The sequence below is a fragment of the Helianthus annuus genome, chromosome 15 (genome assembly GCF_002127325.2).
Source record: "Helianthus annuus cultivar XRQ/B chromosome 15, HanXRQr2.0-SUNRISE, whole genome shotgun sequence".
Lineage (NCBI taxonomy): Eukaryota > Viridiplantae > Streptophyta > Magnoliopsida > Asterales > Asteraceae > Helianthus > Helianthus annuus.
Window position 1 is genome coordinate 172,190,981 of NC_035447.2, and position 17,340 is coordinate 172,208,320.

General features: G+C 39.3%; 1 protein-coding gene and 1 long non-coding RNA gene across 2 annotated transcripts; one reads left to right on the top strand and one right to left on the bottom strand.

Moving 5' to 3' along the window:
- Nucleotides 1–1,045: 1,045 nt before the first annotated feature.
- On the top strand, nucleotides 1,046–4,466 carry LOC110912988 (PHD finger protein ALFIN-LIKE 2). The gene is made up of 5 exons (XM_022157841.2): nucleotides 1,046–1,347; nucleotides 1,426–1,458; nucleotides 2,313–2,535; nucleotides 3,258–3,378; nucleotides 4,018–4,466. Exons 1-5 carry the CDS (start codon nucleotides 1,248–1,250, stop codon nucleotides 4,270–4,272), a joined length of 732 nt encoding a protein of 243 aa, XP_022013533.1. The 5' UTR covers nucleotides 1,046–1,247; the 3' UTR covers nucleotides 4,273–4,466.
- Nucleotides 4,467–12,060: 7,594 nt separating this feature from the next.
- Nucleotides 12,061–14,803, bottom strand: LOC110910931. Its single transcript, XR_002576592.1, has 3 exons — nucleotides 14,686–14,803; nucleotides 13,507–13,595; nucleotides 12,061–12,232 (listed from the first exon to the last, which is right to left on the bottom strand). It is a non-coding gene; the product is annotated as an uncharacterized LOC110910931 (long non-coding RNA).
- Nucleotides 14,804–17,340: the final 2,537 nt, after the last annotated feature.

The following is a 17,340-nucleotide window of genomic DNA, read 5'->3' on the forward strand; positions in this document are numbered from 1 at the left end:
CCAACACCCTTCATAGCCACCTTGGAAACCAAACGCCTCCATATAGTACCCATTGCAATGGGTCTAATCCCGTTGTCGGGTTTTAAGAGCGGCGTGAGGGGAGCAGAAGCAACAAACTCCGCCAAATTTGATGAGCATTTCCCCCAACCACAACCACTGCAATGATGGGACTTAAGAGATCAGTGGCAATAGCAGACCCCTCTCCACATAAAGCATCAAAAATGTGTAGTGTCCTCAAGCCGTCCCTCCCACACGAGGTTCCTTTAGGAAACGATTTAATGCAACCAAGGACACTATCAACCTTTGCCATAGGGGGAGACTCAGAATATATAGTGCCCAGCATAGATGGAGGATCCTTGTACGAGTGTTTAGCCTCTAAAGCATGTATGGTATTACCATTGTATGGAGCAACACCAGAGGAGCATAACACCTTTACCACAGTTGTAAAGTGGCCATCTACAACCTTTCAAAGACACTGCCCGATATTTGTGTTACAAACCGTACTCTCCTTAGGATTATCAACACCTCCTTGACTTAGAGACCCCACACTAGGATTATTAAATATATATCTTTAACTAGCATGATAATACCATCATCTTTCCCTCACGTGGCTAAAGAATTCAGGATTGATCTTTGTTGCAATGCCTTCCTATTCCGAGACCTGTTTTCTTCCCTATTTGTTGGTCTGAACACTTGCAAAGTGCAACGAGGAAGAAGGAACAACCTAACCCATGCTTCAACAGATCTGGTTTTCAACCACCTTATAGAGAGCGGTTTTCAACGCTTGAGAGAAAGCCAAACGACAACTGTGAGGTATACTCTGGATGACGTCGATAGGTGCTTTTAAAGACACGATCAAGGAGCACAACATCCAACACGAACAACTCATGAACATTGGTTACGTGCACCTTGACACGAGAGCCTCAAGAGGTTGTCATTAGGTCAATGTGAATCACATTTCAACTTGAAACGTGAAATTTGGATGACATAGATAAGAAAGAAGAATCAAAATCGGACGGCTATAATCTCATCATCTCCGTAAAAAAGGTCAAAACTTGTTTCGGATAGCCAGTCCTCCCTCTCTCTCTCTCTTCTCTCTTCTCTCCCTCTCTCTCTCTCTCTCTCTCTCTAACAAACGCTTTATACTGAAACCTTCAAATTCATCCATGAAAATGAACATCTGATTCGTTCTCCTAACTCGATCCGTCGCTACTTTCTCAGATCTGAAACCTTTTGATTCACTGTTTATGGAAATGGCTGCAATTTCTTCCAGTCCTCGCACCGTTGAAGAGATCTTCAAGGATTACAGCGCTCGTCGTGCCGGAATCGTTCGAGCTCTCACTTACGGTATTCTTCTTTTCTTTTGCGTTTTCGTAGCTTATGACTTTGTTTAGTTGCTGATTTTTTTATTGTTTCTTGTTGCAGATGTTGATGAATTTTACGCCACTTGTGATCCAGGTTTAGTTTCATGTTTGAATTCATTTGTGTGATTTTTGAGCGATTTTGTGGTGTAATAAGTGATTATTGCTTGTTATTTACTTGTTATTATCTTCGAAGTAATTTTAGGTTTTGTTTGTGCTTAATTTGTAATTGAATTTTAATGTTTAGATGCAGGTACATAATTCATATGATTTTTGAAGTTATTTTAGCTTTCAAATTGATAAACAGTTTTGTAGTATAAGTTTCTAGTAGATTGAATTTTAATCAGTGATTTTTGTTTGTGCTTGGTATGTATTTGAATTTTAATGTTCTAATGCAGTTATAGAATTTTTGTGATTTTTTTGCACATTTGTGATATAGGCAGTTAAGCTTCACGTTATTTACTTGATATTATATAAATGCTGGTTTGATTTTGAAGTAATTTTGGATTTCAATTGATGAACAATTTAGAAATTTAACTTTCAAATAGAAGTTTTGTTTGTGCTTTTTTTTGTAAGTGAGTTTTAATGTTCAAATGCAATTATATAATTCGTGTGATTTTGAGCACTTTTGTGATATACTCAGTGATTTTTTCACGTTATTGACTTTCTAAAAGCGATGGTTTGATTTTTGCTTTCATATAGAAGTTTTGTTTGTGTTAATTAGTAATTTGTAATTAAGTTTTAATGTTCAAATGCAATTGTATAATTTGTGTGATTTTGAGCTCTTTTGTGATATAATCAGTGAGCTTCACGTTATTTACTCGATGTTATGAAAGTGATGGTTTGATTTTACTCGATGTTCTGAAAGTGATGGACTGATTGCTTGGTGTATTGAACTAACTTTAGACGGGTTTAACTTTGGTTAATTTGATGAATTTTGAACACCTGTAGAGAAGGAGAACTTGTGTTTGTACGGACATCCAAACGAAACATGGGAAGTAACACTTCCAGCAGAGGAAGTTCCTCCAGAACTCCCGGAACCGGCTTTGGGTATTAACTTTGCTCGAGACGGGATGCACAAAAGAGATTGGCTGTCATTGGTTGCCGTGCATACAGACTCTTGGCTGTTAGCGGTTGCTTTCTACTTCGGTGCTCGTTTGAATAGGAATGAGAGGTGCCAGTTCTTTCTCATCCATTGTATCTCACGTTTCATTATAACCTTGTTTCCGTTCATCTCCATTCATACATTTTAGCATATATATCTATATATAGAGGCCGGTTAACACCTTATCTTGCGATGCATACGCGAGAATCTTAACCGCATATCTGATCAAATCTAGGCCTTCAATTGAACACGGTGGCACAATAGTAATTAACTCTTCATAATTACGCATGTTATATTGGTAGTCGCGTACCGTCGCACGTTAAGAGCCGTTTGTATTTAAACCTTCCTCTCTCTCTCTCTCTCTATGTATATGTGTGTGTGTGTGTCGTTACGTTTCTCGTTCTTTGGTTTGCTTTGTTTAACGTTTAAAAAACAGGTCTTGTTCGGGTTGACTTTTTGGTCAAATGGGCTTTTGGTTTGATTTGTTAACAATGATAAATTAAACAAGTCTACCCACCAACTAGTTTACGTATTAAATAACACGTTACAACTTGATTACATCTCGTTTGATTCGTTTAGATAAATGGGTCAGGTTAGGATTGATGTCTTTGACACGAATTAATATATGGCTAGTGTTCGGGTTCAACGATTTTAACTCACCAAGCAAACACGATTGGCACCTGTAGACTGGTTACTGGTTATATAAGCGTTTTAATGCCGAGTAGAATATAGACGTGTTTAGGTTTTGGTTACTGGTTCATGGCTAAAGACTCTGAATCTGACTTGAACAGGAAACGTTTGTTCGCCCTGATAAACGAGATACCCACCGTGTTTGAAGTCGTGACGGAGAGGAAGCATGTGAAGGACAAGCCGAATGTGGATAACGGCAACAAGTCTAGATCCAGCACAAAGGTAACTAGTACGTCAAAGGTGGTTAAATGGGCGGATCGGGTCAAAATGGGTAGTGTGTTGACTAGGGGTGCAAACGAGCCGAGTGCCTGAGCTCAGCTCGAGCTCGGCTCGGGCTCTGCTTGTTTATTATCTATTAATTAATATATTAAATATACTTATGAGAGTTTGGGCTCGGCTCGGTTCGAGCTTTGTTTTCAAAGCTCAAGCTCGGGCTCGGCTCGTTTATTATCTGTTAATTAATATATTAAATATATTAAATATAAAACTAGACTTGTTCAGGCTCGTGAGCTCGATAGGTGAGGCTCGAACAAGCTTATCTTTAGGTTCGTGCTCGGCTCGTAAACAAGTTTAAATAAGTTTGGCTCGTGTGCTAGAAAACTTTAAGTAAGGGGTAAATGTTATTAAATATTAATAAAAACTAAATTGCGCTAAAGCTCGATAAGTCTCGACGAGCCTGACGAGCTTCACATGCGAGGCTCGAGCTCGGGCTCGATAAATAAACAAGCTATCTTTAGGCTCAAGCTCGGACCGGGCTCGATAAGGCTCGGATCGTTTCAAGCTTTTTCTCGAGCAGCTCGCGAGCCGCTCGGCTCGTTTGCACCCCTAGCGTTGACTCATACGGATTTGTTTTGGTTACAGAGGACGAATGACGGGCAATCAAAAAGCACACCAAGAGTCTATGATGAGGGTTATGCAGAAGAGGAAGAAGACGAGCACGGGGAAACCCTTTGTGGGACGTGTGGAGGGAATTACAGCGGTGATGAGTTTTGGATCGGGTGTGACATCTGCGAGAGGTGGTATCACGGTAAGTGTGTGAAAATAACACCCGCGAAAGCTGAAAGTATCAAGCAGTACAAATGCCCTTCTTGCAGCACGAAGAAAATCCGCCCGTAAACCCGAAATTCTAACAAACATGTTGAATATCATCTATCTATCTATCTATATTTGCTTTGCTAGTAGGATGTTTATCTTTTCTACAACATATAAATAGGTTACTTACTATATGTGGTTATTTGACTTGTTTCTTTTAGGACATGGTTTATTTTGCAGTTAGTCCCAATTTTTAGCAGTTGAAATTTACAACCCTATAATATCATTGTCTCAACTTCTCTTAACTCATTGAGTGAGATTATTTGAAATCAGATTTCAAACTTTGACAACTTAGCATGATTGTGGAACTCCAATAAGTCACGTACCAAGAAGGCTATGATGTTCGGTACATTGCACCATGAGCCGCGAGCCAAGACCATCTATCCCTGCAGGAAGAGAGGCGGACCTGACTAAGGGAGTCCAAAATTCCATGCAACTCGTTAGTTTCTACCAAGCCTTCCGGGTCATGCATCTAACGCCAATGCCAAGTAATAGGGCCGTTGAGGAGTGACCGAGTGAGCAACAATCATGGACAAGAGACGGTCCTTACTCCTTAACAACTTCAAATTCAAAAAGGGCTGGAAACAGATCCTTAAAGGGGGCATGGGCAGCCCAAGTGTCGAGCCGAAAACGTACAACCTTACTATCACCAACCAGGCCTTTTATCAAGTGGGTCAACTTGATGTTTACCTCTACAAATTCTGCACCAGTTTTGACAATTGTACCCCACGTACAAGGCGCAGAGGCCTTGAAGGGAATGGAATTCGAAGTGTTGTAGGTATGATGAGTAAAGGAACTAACTTAGAACCAAAGGCTATCCTTTTTTGTTCTAACTTTCCACCACCATTTCGAGAGTAAGGCCAAGTTCACGTTTTCTAAGGAGCGTGCTCTCACGTAGGGCTGTTCATGAGCCGAGCCGAGCCGAGCCAGGCCAAGCTCGGGCTCGGGCTCGGCTCGATTATAAACCGAGCTGGCTCGGCTCGGTTCGGATTTGAAACCGAGCTGAAAATCTAAGCTCGGGCTCGGCTTGGTTTTAAACCGAGCTAGCTCGGCTTGGTTTGGCTCGATTTTATAAAAAAAAACTAATATATATCTCTTAAAATTTAATAGCCTAAAATATTATTCAATAATTTAAAATAATATATTCAAAATAAGTTCAATCTAATATAATTCAAACCAAAATCAAGTTTAACAACGCAAAATAAGTTTTAATTTCAATAAAATACAATATTAGTTCATTAGTATGGTAATCAATCTTCAAATATGCCATAAATATCAAATTACAAACCTATATACATGTAAATAATAATCAGTTTTTTTTGTAATATATTATAATGTATATAAAATTAAAACTTATTATAAGTAAAATAATTCGAGCTAAACCGAGCCGAGCTAGGCTCACTTTCTAACCGAGCCAAGCCGGCTCGGCTCACTTTTAAACCGAGCCAAATCGAGCGAGCTTTTTCCGAGCTAAATCCGAGCGAGCTTCGAGCGAGCTCCGAGCCGCGAGCTTTTTGAACAACCCTACGTCTCACGCCAACCAGTTAATGCTCATGTTTTCTAAATTACTGCCCCATAAGAATACCCGCCAAACTGATTCAAGCTGTTTACATTTATTCATATTACCGCCCACATTTAGACCGAGGTATTGAAAGGGAAACTTAACTGGCTTGCAACCAACATAACACGCCATATCTTTCAAATCCATTTGAAATTATACGAGATCCAGGAACTCCCAATGAAGGTTATCACATGCCTTTTCGATATCAATCTTTAGAGGAAAGCCTGAGCTTTTAATCTCCTAAGCCATGACAAAACCTCGTTAACGATGTTATGACCAGAAAGGAAAACTGTTTGCATTTCGGATACAACCTTGCCAATCACTTGTTTCAAACGGTTAGTGAAGACATGCATTTATGGAAGAAAGAGTAATCAAGGTGTATATATGTTTATAATCATCCTACTTGATGTCTATAAAATAACCTTTGGAAACAATATATCATGAGTTTATCTATTTTAACCATGGGAGTTCCTAAAAATTTGATCTGATTTGACCAAATTTGGAGGTTTTAAGATACACATGTTGAATAGTTGAATTCATCAATGAATGGTTAGAACTTGTTAAAGCAGCCATCCAAGAAGCGTTTGAGATATGATGTTTCTAGTTGTATAGAGAATTAGGGTCAAGTTATTCTACAAAGGCTTCTAATTGTAAGAAGTGTAAGAAGGATTTATAGAGTGACAAGTGTCCAATAACCTAAAACTAAACTCACTACATCACCACCAAAAACCTAAACCACCCCACCACCACCCAAAAATCTAACACCCCCCCCCCCCCACCCAAAAACCTAACCCCCCCCCCCCCCCTCACCCGGCAAAAAAACAAAAAAAAAAACTATATCTCACCAAAAAACCCCCAAAAAACCTAACCCCCCCCCACCCCCCAAAAACCTAAAAAAAACCTAACCCCCCCCACCCCACCCCCCAAAAACCTAAAAAAACCTAACCCTCCCCCCCACCCCCCAAAAACCTAACCCCCCCCCCCCACCCCCCACACACACACTCACCCACACCCTCCACCCCTAACCCCCTCGGCAAAAAAAAAAAAGAATTTTTTTTTTTTTTTTTTAGGGTGGGTGATGTGGGGTGCCCGGGGGGGGGGGGGGGTTAGGTTTTTGGTGGTGGTGGATGTTTAAGGTTTTTTTTTTTTTTTTTTTTTTTTTTGTAGTGGGGTTTTTTTGTGTAGTGGGTTTTTTTAGGTTATTGGACACTTGTCACTCTATAAATCCTTCTTACACTTCTTACAATTAGGATCCTTTGTATTTGATCCTAATCCTAGAGAATTAAATTACAAGTTTTGTCCTTTATCTATATATCAAATTACAGGCGGTGTTCTTTGCTTTTAAAATTGATAGGTTTTGTAGTTTATGTTTCAAAATCTTACACGTTATGTCCTTTAGCTCTAACTCAGTTTGTTTTTAATGTTAAATAGGATCATGTGCATATCACATGAGGGTATTTTTGTAATTTTACCCATTTAATTAAAAGTATGTTAATTAAAAAAACAAAAAAAGATAAAATAAAATATATAACACCCAAGACTCCCTCTCTCTCCACCATTTCTCTCTCTAGTATCAGAGCCGCCTGGTGATTGAATTTGGGTTTCACCATCTTCAAATTCAAAGTTTGATCATATTATTTTATTTGAAAACATTCACCTTCCAAAGTTAAAATTACGAAGCTAATCAAATTCGGTGCTATTTTTCAAGGATTTCAACTCAAATTGGTGGATCGAAATTGAAGGGGTATGGTCCCAAATTCTGCGCCGACCAGACAGGTTGCGCGCGAGACCATACCCTTAACAGACTAATTTGGTTGCTTTCCCAATCCTGCGCCGACCAAATAGGTATCACCTAGGTCGCGCGTGGGGTCAAGGCAAACACAAGACCAGATTTAACACTTGGCTCTTTGGATAAAAACCCTCGCTTCCTTGACCTTGCGTCGGCTACTTGGGATATTTCTGATAGCCGCGCGGATGAGAGATGTCACACCCCCAAAATCCACCATGCGGAGCACCACCGCTTGGAGGCGTGACATGACCAGGATCGAGCCACCAATCATACTGAACAACATATTTAAGTAAATAAAGCCAACCACAATACGATTGGTGACCAAAAGTTAGTTAACCAAGTTTTAAATTAAACAGCGGAAGCATAAACGTAAAGTCCAAATCATAAGTCCATAGTTTATAAGTTTAAAGTTCAAAGCGTAAGTTTAATCAGTTCATGAGGATTTAAATATTAAGCACGGAACATAACAGTCCGTACTCCACAACGACTCCTTCCTCGTGCAAGCTCCAAGCATTTAGCGACCTGTAAGGCATGTAACAACGAGTCAACAACAAAGTTGAGTGAGTTCACGTTTGGTTGTTTTGTTTTAAGTTGTTTATGAAAACGTGGTTTGTCTTTCGTTGGCGTAATTGCCGTGGGGGTTACCCCATAGTTGAAAGAAAATTTAAACAGTTCATTCTTTATTACCCATACCCTGTCCATGATTAGTGGGGGCTTCCCCATGTGAACTACTAGACCGTATGATATCGACTACTACGCAAGTAAGTTGTGCCCTACATCAGTGTCTATCATCACTGATGGTTTACCATAGTCCATTAGTACACGCCCGTCCGACTGGCACGGTGTGAGGTTTGTTAAACCTAATAGCGCTATTAACTAATGACCCGTTCACCATTGGCCTCGGCGATTAAGTCGATATAAAATGAGGGACTTATGATAGAGTTTTGTCTAGTAAGTTTTAAGGTTGTTGTCCTACCCAAGGAGGACGAACGTACGCAGTTCTCCCAAAGAGAATACGCAGGATTAATACTGGCATCCTACCTGAGGAGGATGACCGTACATATCTTACCTAAGTAAGATATGTAGATTCCGTTTTAATTCTTTAACCCATTCCCAAACCACCGGGAATCCCATGCCTTAGAAAGTGTGTGAACTCACCTTGGTTTGCTCGGTTAGATTCTCAAATATAGCTAACAGTCAAGGTCGGTCAATCACGTCCTAATATGATTACCAGTTAGTCATTTAGTGGTTTTCAAATAGAGCACAAAGTTCCTACACGTATCTATCACATAACATGCATTACTTTAACGGTTTATGCCCATGTAACCTCCCCATCTATTCCCATTCACAAATAAACATACGACATTGCACATAACACTTTTATCGACACATAACATGTTAGATCATTCACAGATAGCATACTCGACATTTAGACACGCAAATTACTACTTATGTCATTTCAACTTAAATATCTGAAACTGGGCTGTTTTCGAGCATTTTAATAAAATAGTTATCTTATTTCAAAAATTCCCAACTTTTTACAGAAGATGCTAAACGACCCAAATATTATTGTGTAAAAATCTCGGGATCTAATTCATCACCAATATTTTAATAAAAATCATTTTCCGGACTGCAATCAGATTCATTATTTTCTGACTGCAGCCCACGGAATAATTCACTAAAAATTCATTGTAAGTCGGATTGACGAAATTTCAGTGGGACAATTACTATGACATCAGTATCCATCTACAGTACCAGTTTCATGATCTAACTCTACACAGAACTCAAGTTACGACAGAAAACAGAACGTATATTTTCAGCAGACAAATGCAGCTCTAGCTGCTGTTACGGAATGACACTTTAAAAATAGTAAACGAAGTCCAAAAATTATGATTCCAGTGCCATTAGAACCGTATTTCATAATACATAAATCTAGGCTTCAGAAAATGCATTTTTTGTTAAGTTATGGTCCTGTTACAGCCAACTGAAGTTGGCTGTAAAACCAAACAGCTTTCTGATTCAGCTTTTAACTCTCTAATTTGTGTTCGATTAATTCTGTTAACATGTTTAGTGATCACAACAACATCAAACATCAATATTAACCAGCAAAATCATCATGAAATCAACAAGAATCATAACAACACAAGATCTACATGATTTACACACACATCTACTCTTTATCCATCAAGTTTATCTTTCATTCAAGACTTTATGTTTTGATCTTTAGTGTTCTTGATTTTCATCCGTTAAATCTCTTATTAACCACTTTAAACATGAACAAGGAAGTGTTTGGAAGCACTTACAACTAGCTCAAGGCTATGGAAGAATCAAAGTGAAAACTAGGTGGATAAAAGCGATCTAGAGAGGTCTTTGAGATTCCGAAAGCACCGAGTCTCCTCGTATGATCTCTAGCACACTTGTGTGTATGTAGAATGAGTGAATAAGACTTGAATGATGGGTGGATATGGGTTGATGGTTTCGGCCGATTATAAGGAGAGGGAGAGATGAGAGTGCCAAATTTTGTTTAAGTGTTTTGAAGTGAAATGTGATCCTTGGGTTTTATTTATAAACCAAGTTTAGAGCTTTACCCATCAAATAATATGTCTTCTAGATATAGGACAAGCATGATTAAAATATTCAAAATTGGGTGGTGTGTGTTCCCTAGGGGAACCGATCAGATCATGGGGGGGGGGTGTTTATGGTTGAATTTCAATCATCTAGTTAGGTGTTGGTTAGTTTAGTTGGGTGATTAGATTAGTTACTAGTGTGTAGTGTAATATAACGGATGTTAGGGTATTCGGGGACCCTAATTGGCTCAGAAAAGTATAAACAATGTCATTGGCAATATTTTTATGTTCCGGGTAAAGTCCGGTTGTTCGGTTTGATACTGTTCCGTTAAAGTGCTTAATTAATCCGTAAAGTGTCTTTTATGTATATTTTTGTAACACTTTTAATTTCTAACTCTTAGGAAATTATAACGGACTATTTAGTGACTTTTCTGCATACTACTAGTATGTTAACAAGCACATGTAAGCATAACACAGATATCAGAAAGCAGTTAAGTAATTCCACACAGTCGTCAAGCACTTTAATTATCAATAATAAATTGTACGGAATACATGGAATTTTGAGGGTTGTCACAAGAGAAGCGTAGCTAATCTAAGGACAAGTACTAAGGTACAAGTGGTAGAACAACGAGCCAATGAGCGTCCAATAGGTTGTATCTGATCGTGCTCCACGATTGACAATCGTACAGGAGACAAGAAGGTACACAAGGACGCTTACGTGGCACCAATCATCGTGCGCCGACAGCTGCAACACGATCTCCACTTAGCCGCTGATGACAGAACAGACAATAAGGACAACTGTCAGGCCACGTGGATCCAATCAACGTGCGCCAGCTCTCCTCTCGCCCAGAAGCACCAACGGTCGTGGCACAGGGGACAAAACGGATATTCCTTGTTGTCGACCGCAAGGCCCAAGGCCCATCAGCCTATCTCCTTTCACACCACTCCGGCTATAAATAGGAACCTTCACTTCAGGTTTAAGGATCCACTTTCTTGCTCTCTTACTCTCTTAATTACATACTTAATCCTCAAAGCATATGCTTATTCTCACGACGGAGAGTGGTTACGAGGAGAACCCCCTATTCCCCTCCTCGTAACGAGCTTAACGGGGTGTTTAGTGTTTTGCAGGAGAATCATCATCACAGCTTGGACGAGACAAAGAAGATTAACCTTATTTGTTGAGACACAATCCACAAATTAATCGCCAGATAAGTTTGGTGTTACCCAAGGCCCATCAGCCTATCTACTTTCACACCACTCCGGCTATAAATAGGAACCTTCACTTCAGGTTTAAGGATCCACTTTCTTGCTCTCTTACTCTCTTAATTACATACTTAATCCTCAAAGCATATGCTTATTCTCACGACGGAGAGTGGTTACGAGGAGAACCCCCTATTCCCCTCCTCGTAACGAGCTTAACGGGGTGTTTAGTGTTTTGCAGGAGAATCATCATCACAGCTTGGACGAGACAAAGAAGATTAACCTTATTTGTTGAGACACAATCCACAAATTAATCGCCAGATAAGTTTGGTGTTTCTTCATTGGCACCCACCGATTTTTTACAATCACTTTTTCATCTTCTTCTCTGAGCTGTTCTTTTCCTCTCGATCAATGGCTGGTCAGGGAATTCCTTTCACACCCACTGGTGCACGCTCTCAAGCAGGTACGGTGGAAGACATTGTGCATGTCCAAAGCCTACCTAGTGACGAGTCCACTGAGGGGGACGACACAAATGTTGGGGCCATCCGCGTGCGCAACGTCCGCACCACCTACACGATAACCCCAACAAGTCATGACGCTGGTGTAAGACCCAAACACGTTTTAACCATAAAGACGCAACGGAAATACGACCCTTAAAATTTATTTCTTTATAATCGTCTTGACATACTTGAAAGTCCATTTTAAAATAACTCTTTTACAATAAATACATTCTTCGTTCTCATTTAGGATATAAAACATAACTTATGTTTACTAAATTACATAATCACACATTCCCGTACAATTTATTTTATGACTCGATCTTCAACCGCTTACACTTCGTGATGATGATCCGTGATTCCATACAACCTGCATTCACCACATACATTCACATCATTAGTACTTGGTGACATTATATATAATCTAAGGTTCATAATTATAGAATCACGTCGCGTTCTATCCTTATATGCATTCCATTCGGTTATCTTTCTGAATTCCAGCATTTCATCTCGGTGTTTAACCTTCAATAAGTCAACAATAATGTACCTGCATTTCATTTCATTCTCAAAGACAACCCAGTTACCATTGTTAATACTCTTGTATAATTACACCATACATACATGCATACATACATCCAAGTCTCACTCATTCGAATACATATGGTTCAATAACACGCATACATATTATCTAATCCAACTCTTTCGAGTATGATAAATCCTACTTCATACACCTACCCCTCTATCCAAACTCTTCCATACAACTTACATTCTCACATATTCATACTAACAATTCTTGGTCACAAACTACTATACATATAAGTCTCATACATACCAATCTACACGTATACTCATTTCTATTCGTGTTTACTAATGGGTTCCATCTACTAACATACAATTAATCTATTCATACATTCCTACATATTTATTTCGTTCCCACACATACTTGCATACACGCCTCCTTCTTACCCGTATTTAATAATCACTCTTTAATGAGTTTGGGGTATAATTCGGGAGCTTAAAAATGAGTTCTATAATCATCCGTACCTTACAAAACTATTTGGTAAGGTTGGGGGTACATTATGGAAGCTTAACGGGGCTTGGGAATGGGTCTACAGGGTCCGAAATTGAAGAAAAACGAAGAAACGAAGAAAGGTTGGGCGACACTGCCCCTGCAGCACCGACGCCAAATTTCGTTCTTTTCGTTGTTTCGACCCCCGTTCGCGCATCCCGGACTTCCCAAATCGTATAATAACATTATTCCAAGCCCCCATGTCTCCATAATCAAATCTATAGTTTTATCATACATTCTTGATTTGACCCGTTTGATTTTACCAAGTTATTTCCGACATAGTTAACTACTTAGGCCCGCTACAACAATACTTACCTTAGTACTATGATGACCTAAACATTCTAACATGATTCCCACACCATAACATCCAAATTCCACATCCGACATATACTTTCTACATTTTGACCCGTTTGAACTTAACGATAGTTTTTATTCATAACTAATCCACATATTACCCAATACGACCTTACTTACTTTCGTTCTACCATTACTACCCATCCTTTCATGATTCCCATATTTTTTTTTGCAATCAAAACTCATTATATGATAATAAATTTAGTTCGGAAATCACTTACGTTATGCGTCCGTATTCGTATTCGCTTCCTTGCCTCCTCTTGACCCGTTAGCTCTCCATGCTTGAGTCCATGCTAATATTGTTCATATCCTTTCATGTCACCACATTTATATCATGGTTAGCATATATGCTCATACATACAAACATTCATTTCTTTCCATACATACATTATTTGTCTTGCATTAGTCAACTACCGCATACATATGACATACACTAATGGTCGCATTGTTTCTCACGTAACTCAATTATCATCATACATATCCAATAAATCATCTAGTGCATAACATATGACTTCTCTACTCGTAATTGTGCCCGAAAGCCTAACCATGCTTCTCATGCATTGTTGACTTTATGAAAGTCAATTTTCCTACTTTCATACTTTCAACTTATGAACACACACTCATAATGATATGGCGGACCGTAGTAATAACATTATATGCATTTCATACTCATGTTGTATGGCCCTTATAACTACATGATCACTTAGTCACATATACAATATAAACATAATCAATTTTTACACATGTTAATGCTTTCATAATTCTACATTTGATAACCACATACAAGTGTTAGTTAATTTAACATGGTGAGCATTACACCATTCAAGCACATGGTACAAGCTTCTAATGCATATTCTTGGTCAAATCATGTAACAAACCAAAAATCCTTCATGTATTCCATTTGAAATACTATCCTCATGTTTAGTTTATTACCAATTACATCATATACACATCCTATACATTTTCACCCATTACTTACATCTAATCTCATCTCGTGATCTCACCTAGACATTTTATCAAACACTTGGTGTGCGTACAAATTTCCAAGCCTAATGTACAAGTATTTCATGCTCTTCTTCCATCTTATCACTTTAATTCATCCAAAACAACTAAATATCAAATAAATTCATGTCATGCTCAATTTATCTAATAAGAATTCATCACATACAATATCATACACCCGAATTGCACAAGGATTGGTCATAGTGATACACCCATGTCACCATCTTCATCATTACCAAGTGAGTTTTATGTCAAAACATCAAATTACTTGAAATTATTCATACCTTAAGTTTTATTTGGTGATTCTAACACACCTTCATACTTAATTTCATACAAATTCAAGAATTTATCATAAACCCACTTCATACATTATCACCAAATCAAAAACTACAACTTACCATATGTTTGTTAGGTTGAGATGATAAGGAATCCTCGTTCATGCAAAGCTTCATCATCTAATTTGATCTTGATTTAGGGGAATTTGTGATGGGTTGAATCAAGGGAGTTCTTGCTCTCCCTCTCTCTAAACACGACATACATACACACACTAACTAGTGTTTTGATTTTATAAACTTTTAATTCAACTTGCTAGATTTGGTCCCTCATGTTTGCCATCTTATTTTTACTTGGTCATAACTTATCTATTTAGTTAACAATAACCCTAACCAAGTTAGCTAGTCTTACTTTTTATTTCATGTCATATCCCAAGAAGCCTTACTAGTTAATTAAGCACTTTGGTTTTTGGGGCGTTACAACTGGTCCGTCAGCGCCAGTACCATCAAACATCTCTACGCTGTTAGGATTACTGGAAGGAGAAACTCTGGCCTCCTGGTACGCAAAGTCCCAAGCGACACTGAATCTGATCTACGTGCAACTAAGCGCACAACAAGCACTGATTCAAGCGCAGATACAACCATATACTTTCGTGACTCCCGTATAACAACCCTCATAAAACACTCCTAATATATCCCGTATACGCAAAATTATATCCGTATAACCTTAATTTCATTAAAAATCAAATAAAACAAGAATTATAGGGCGCTCGCGGGCCGCGACCAACTTGGCCGTGTGCTTCGCGGGGCGCGACCGAGAGCTAGCTGGCGAACGCTCAATGTGCCACGTGGCACAACACACGGCAGGTCTACACTTGTGACTAACCAAACCTAGCCGTAGCTAGGCCTGGCTCGCGGGCCACGAAGGAAACAAGGGAGGGGCTCGCGGGGCGCGGGGCGCGAGAGACCCCGTTTTTAGCCTATATAAGGAGGCCGAAGGCCTCAGTCTCAGTAGTTCATTTTCTTTCTTCTCTCTGCCTTTATTATAGGCGAAAATTATCAGGTATTATACCCCTAATACACGAAGCTCTGCCTCGTTGTAAGTATTTTAACGCCGATCACTAATCCGTTACCCTACCCGATTGATCTAGGACTCCGTAACGCATGTCAAGGTTCTGCCTGACGCAATTCGTTGGAGTTCTGTCTCGTGTTGTATGGCTAATGTGATTTGGGTTATCTTAGTAACACGTGTGCATTGTTTATTTTAATAGAATATAATCAGGAACACCAACAGGAAGCTTTATAACTACCTAAGTCTACAGAGTGAGTCCATTCTCTTTTTCTCACCGTCTATGAGCCATTATTTCAAATGTTTTCCAAAACCTTAAATATTTATCAGTTATAATTACAGTGATTAAGTTTTTGTATTCTACAATTGCTACCGGTATTATGGGGTTTTGTATACATTACTTGATAACCTTCACAATTGGACAATGGGTTAGCCAATGAGTGATATGACCATAGCCACAGATCCGGTCGAGTGGCAAGTACTGAATGAGTATATTGGTAGATATAAACATTGTAATCGCCCTTAATACTGTAATGTTATAACAACTAATGTTTTTATAAATTAGAATGTACTCGCCAATATTTCTTGCTGATAAAATCTTTTTAAAAATGCGTTTCAGGTAACTTGATGTGAAAGCTATTAGAAGTCAGCTATGGAGCACTGAAAGCTTAAAGAAGTGGCTACAAAAGTTACCTAAATAAAAAGGAGATCATGTTTTTAATAATTAGGGTTGATCCCTATAAATGTATTGTGAATAAAACCGGGGTTTTATCCCATTTATTTATTATAAAATTTTGGTGTTTTGAAACTCTAAAATTATTTCCTAACTACGATCTTCATGAAAAAAATTCCGCTGCGTATTTAATAAACACCGATACCATCTGACTGGTTCACGGCTCCCGTTCCCAGGGTGGGGTCGGGGGTTATGACATCCCGTTCCACGACAGGTGAACAACCAAACTCCACAACATGCACATGTGCAGAGTCAACAGCACAAAAGGTCATCCTCACAAAGAAGGCAAAGTACGTGCGATACGCGCGATACTTATGGAGAAACAGAGAGCAACTATGACAACCACACTCACCAACAGCGGAAGCCTCCGTTGAGTAGCCGGCTAGGGCCGCACAACATTAACAACGAATGGGAGTACAATACTGAGGAAGAGGACTCAACTTAGAAACAAGAAGAGCCCTCTGTTTTTAGAAGACTTCAGAAGAATCATGAAGCTTACAAGCCACGGGCGCGTATGACATTCAACCCGTCGTCTGAGCATGATTATAGTCTGGTTTACAGGCCATCAGCAGCAGAAAAGTCAAAGTTCATTCGCGAGATGGCTCTCGCACCGTTAGAGAAGGCCAAACCTCAAATAATTCATGTCTGCGATAAATTGGTATCACAATTTTTGCAGGGAGAAACATTATCATCCGTCATTGTTGGGATATTCTAGTTACACCAAGAATACACACAAGTGTGTAATAGAGAGTGACTGTTCTTGTGAAATTGCCCACAAATCTAGATGAATCAGACATCCCCCACTTAATTCAGGTGTTATCTCGTCCTCTCCACCCTTGGATTCTACCGATTTGGACCAAGGGAGTCCGAGTTTGGAAACCTCAAAGCAGGGCGTTGATGTTCAATCCCGGCGGTGGTGTTGCGATGGGAGGAACCAGTGATCGGGTGGTGGCGGTAACCGATGGTGGCCGAGTGGTTG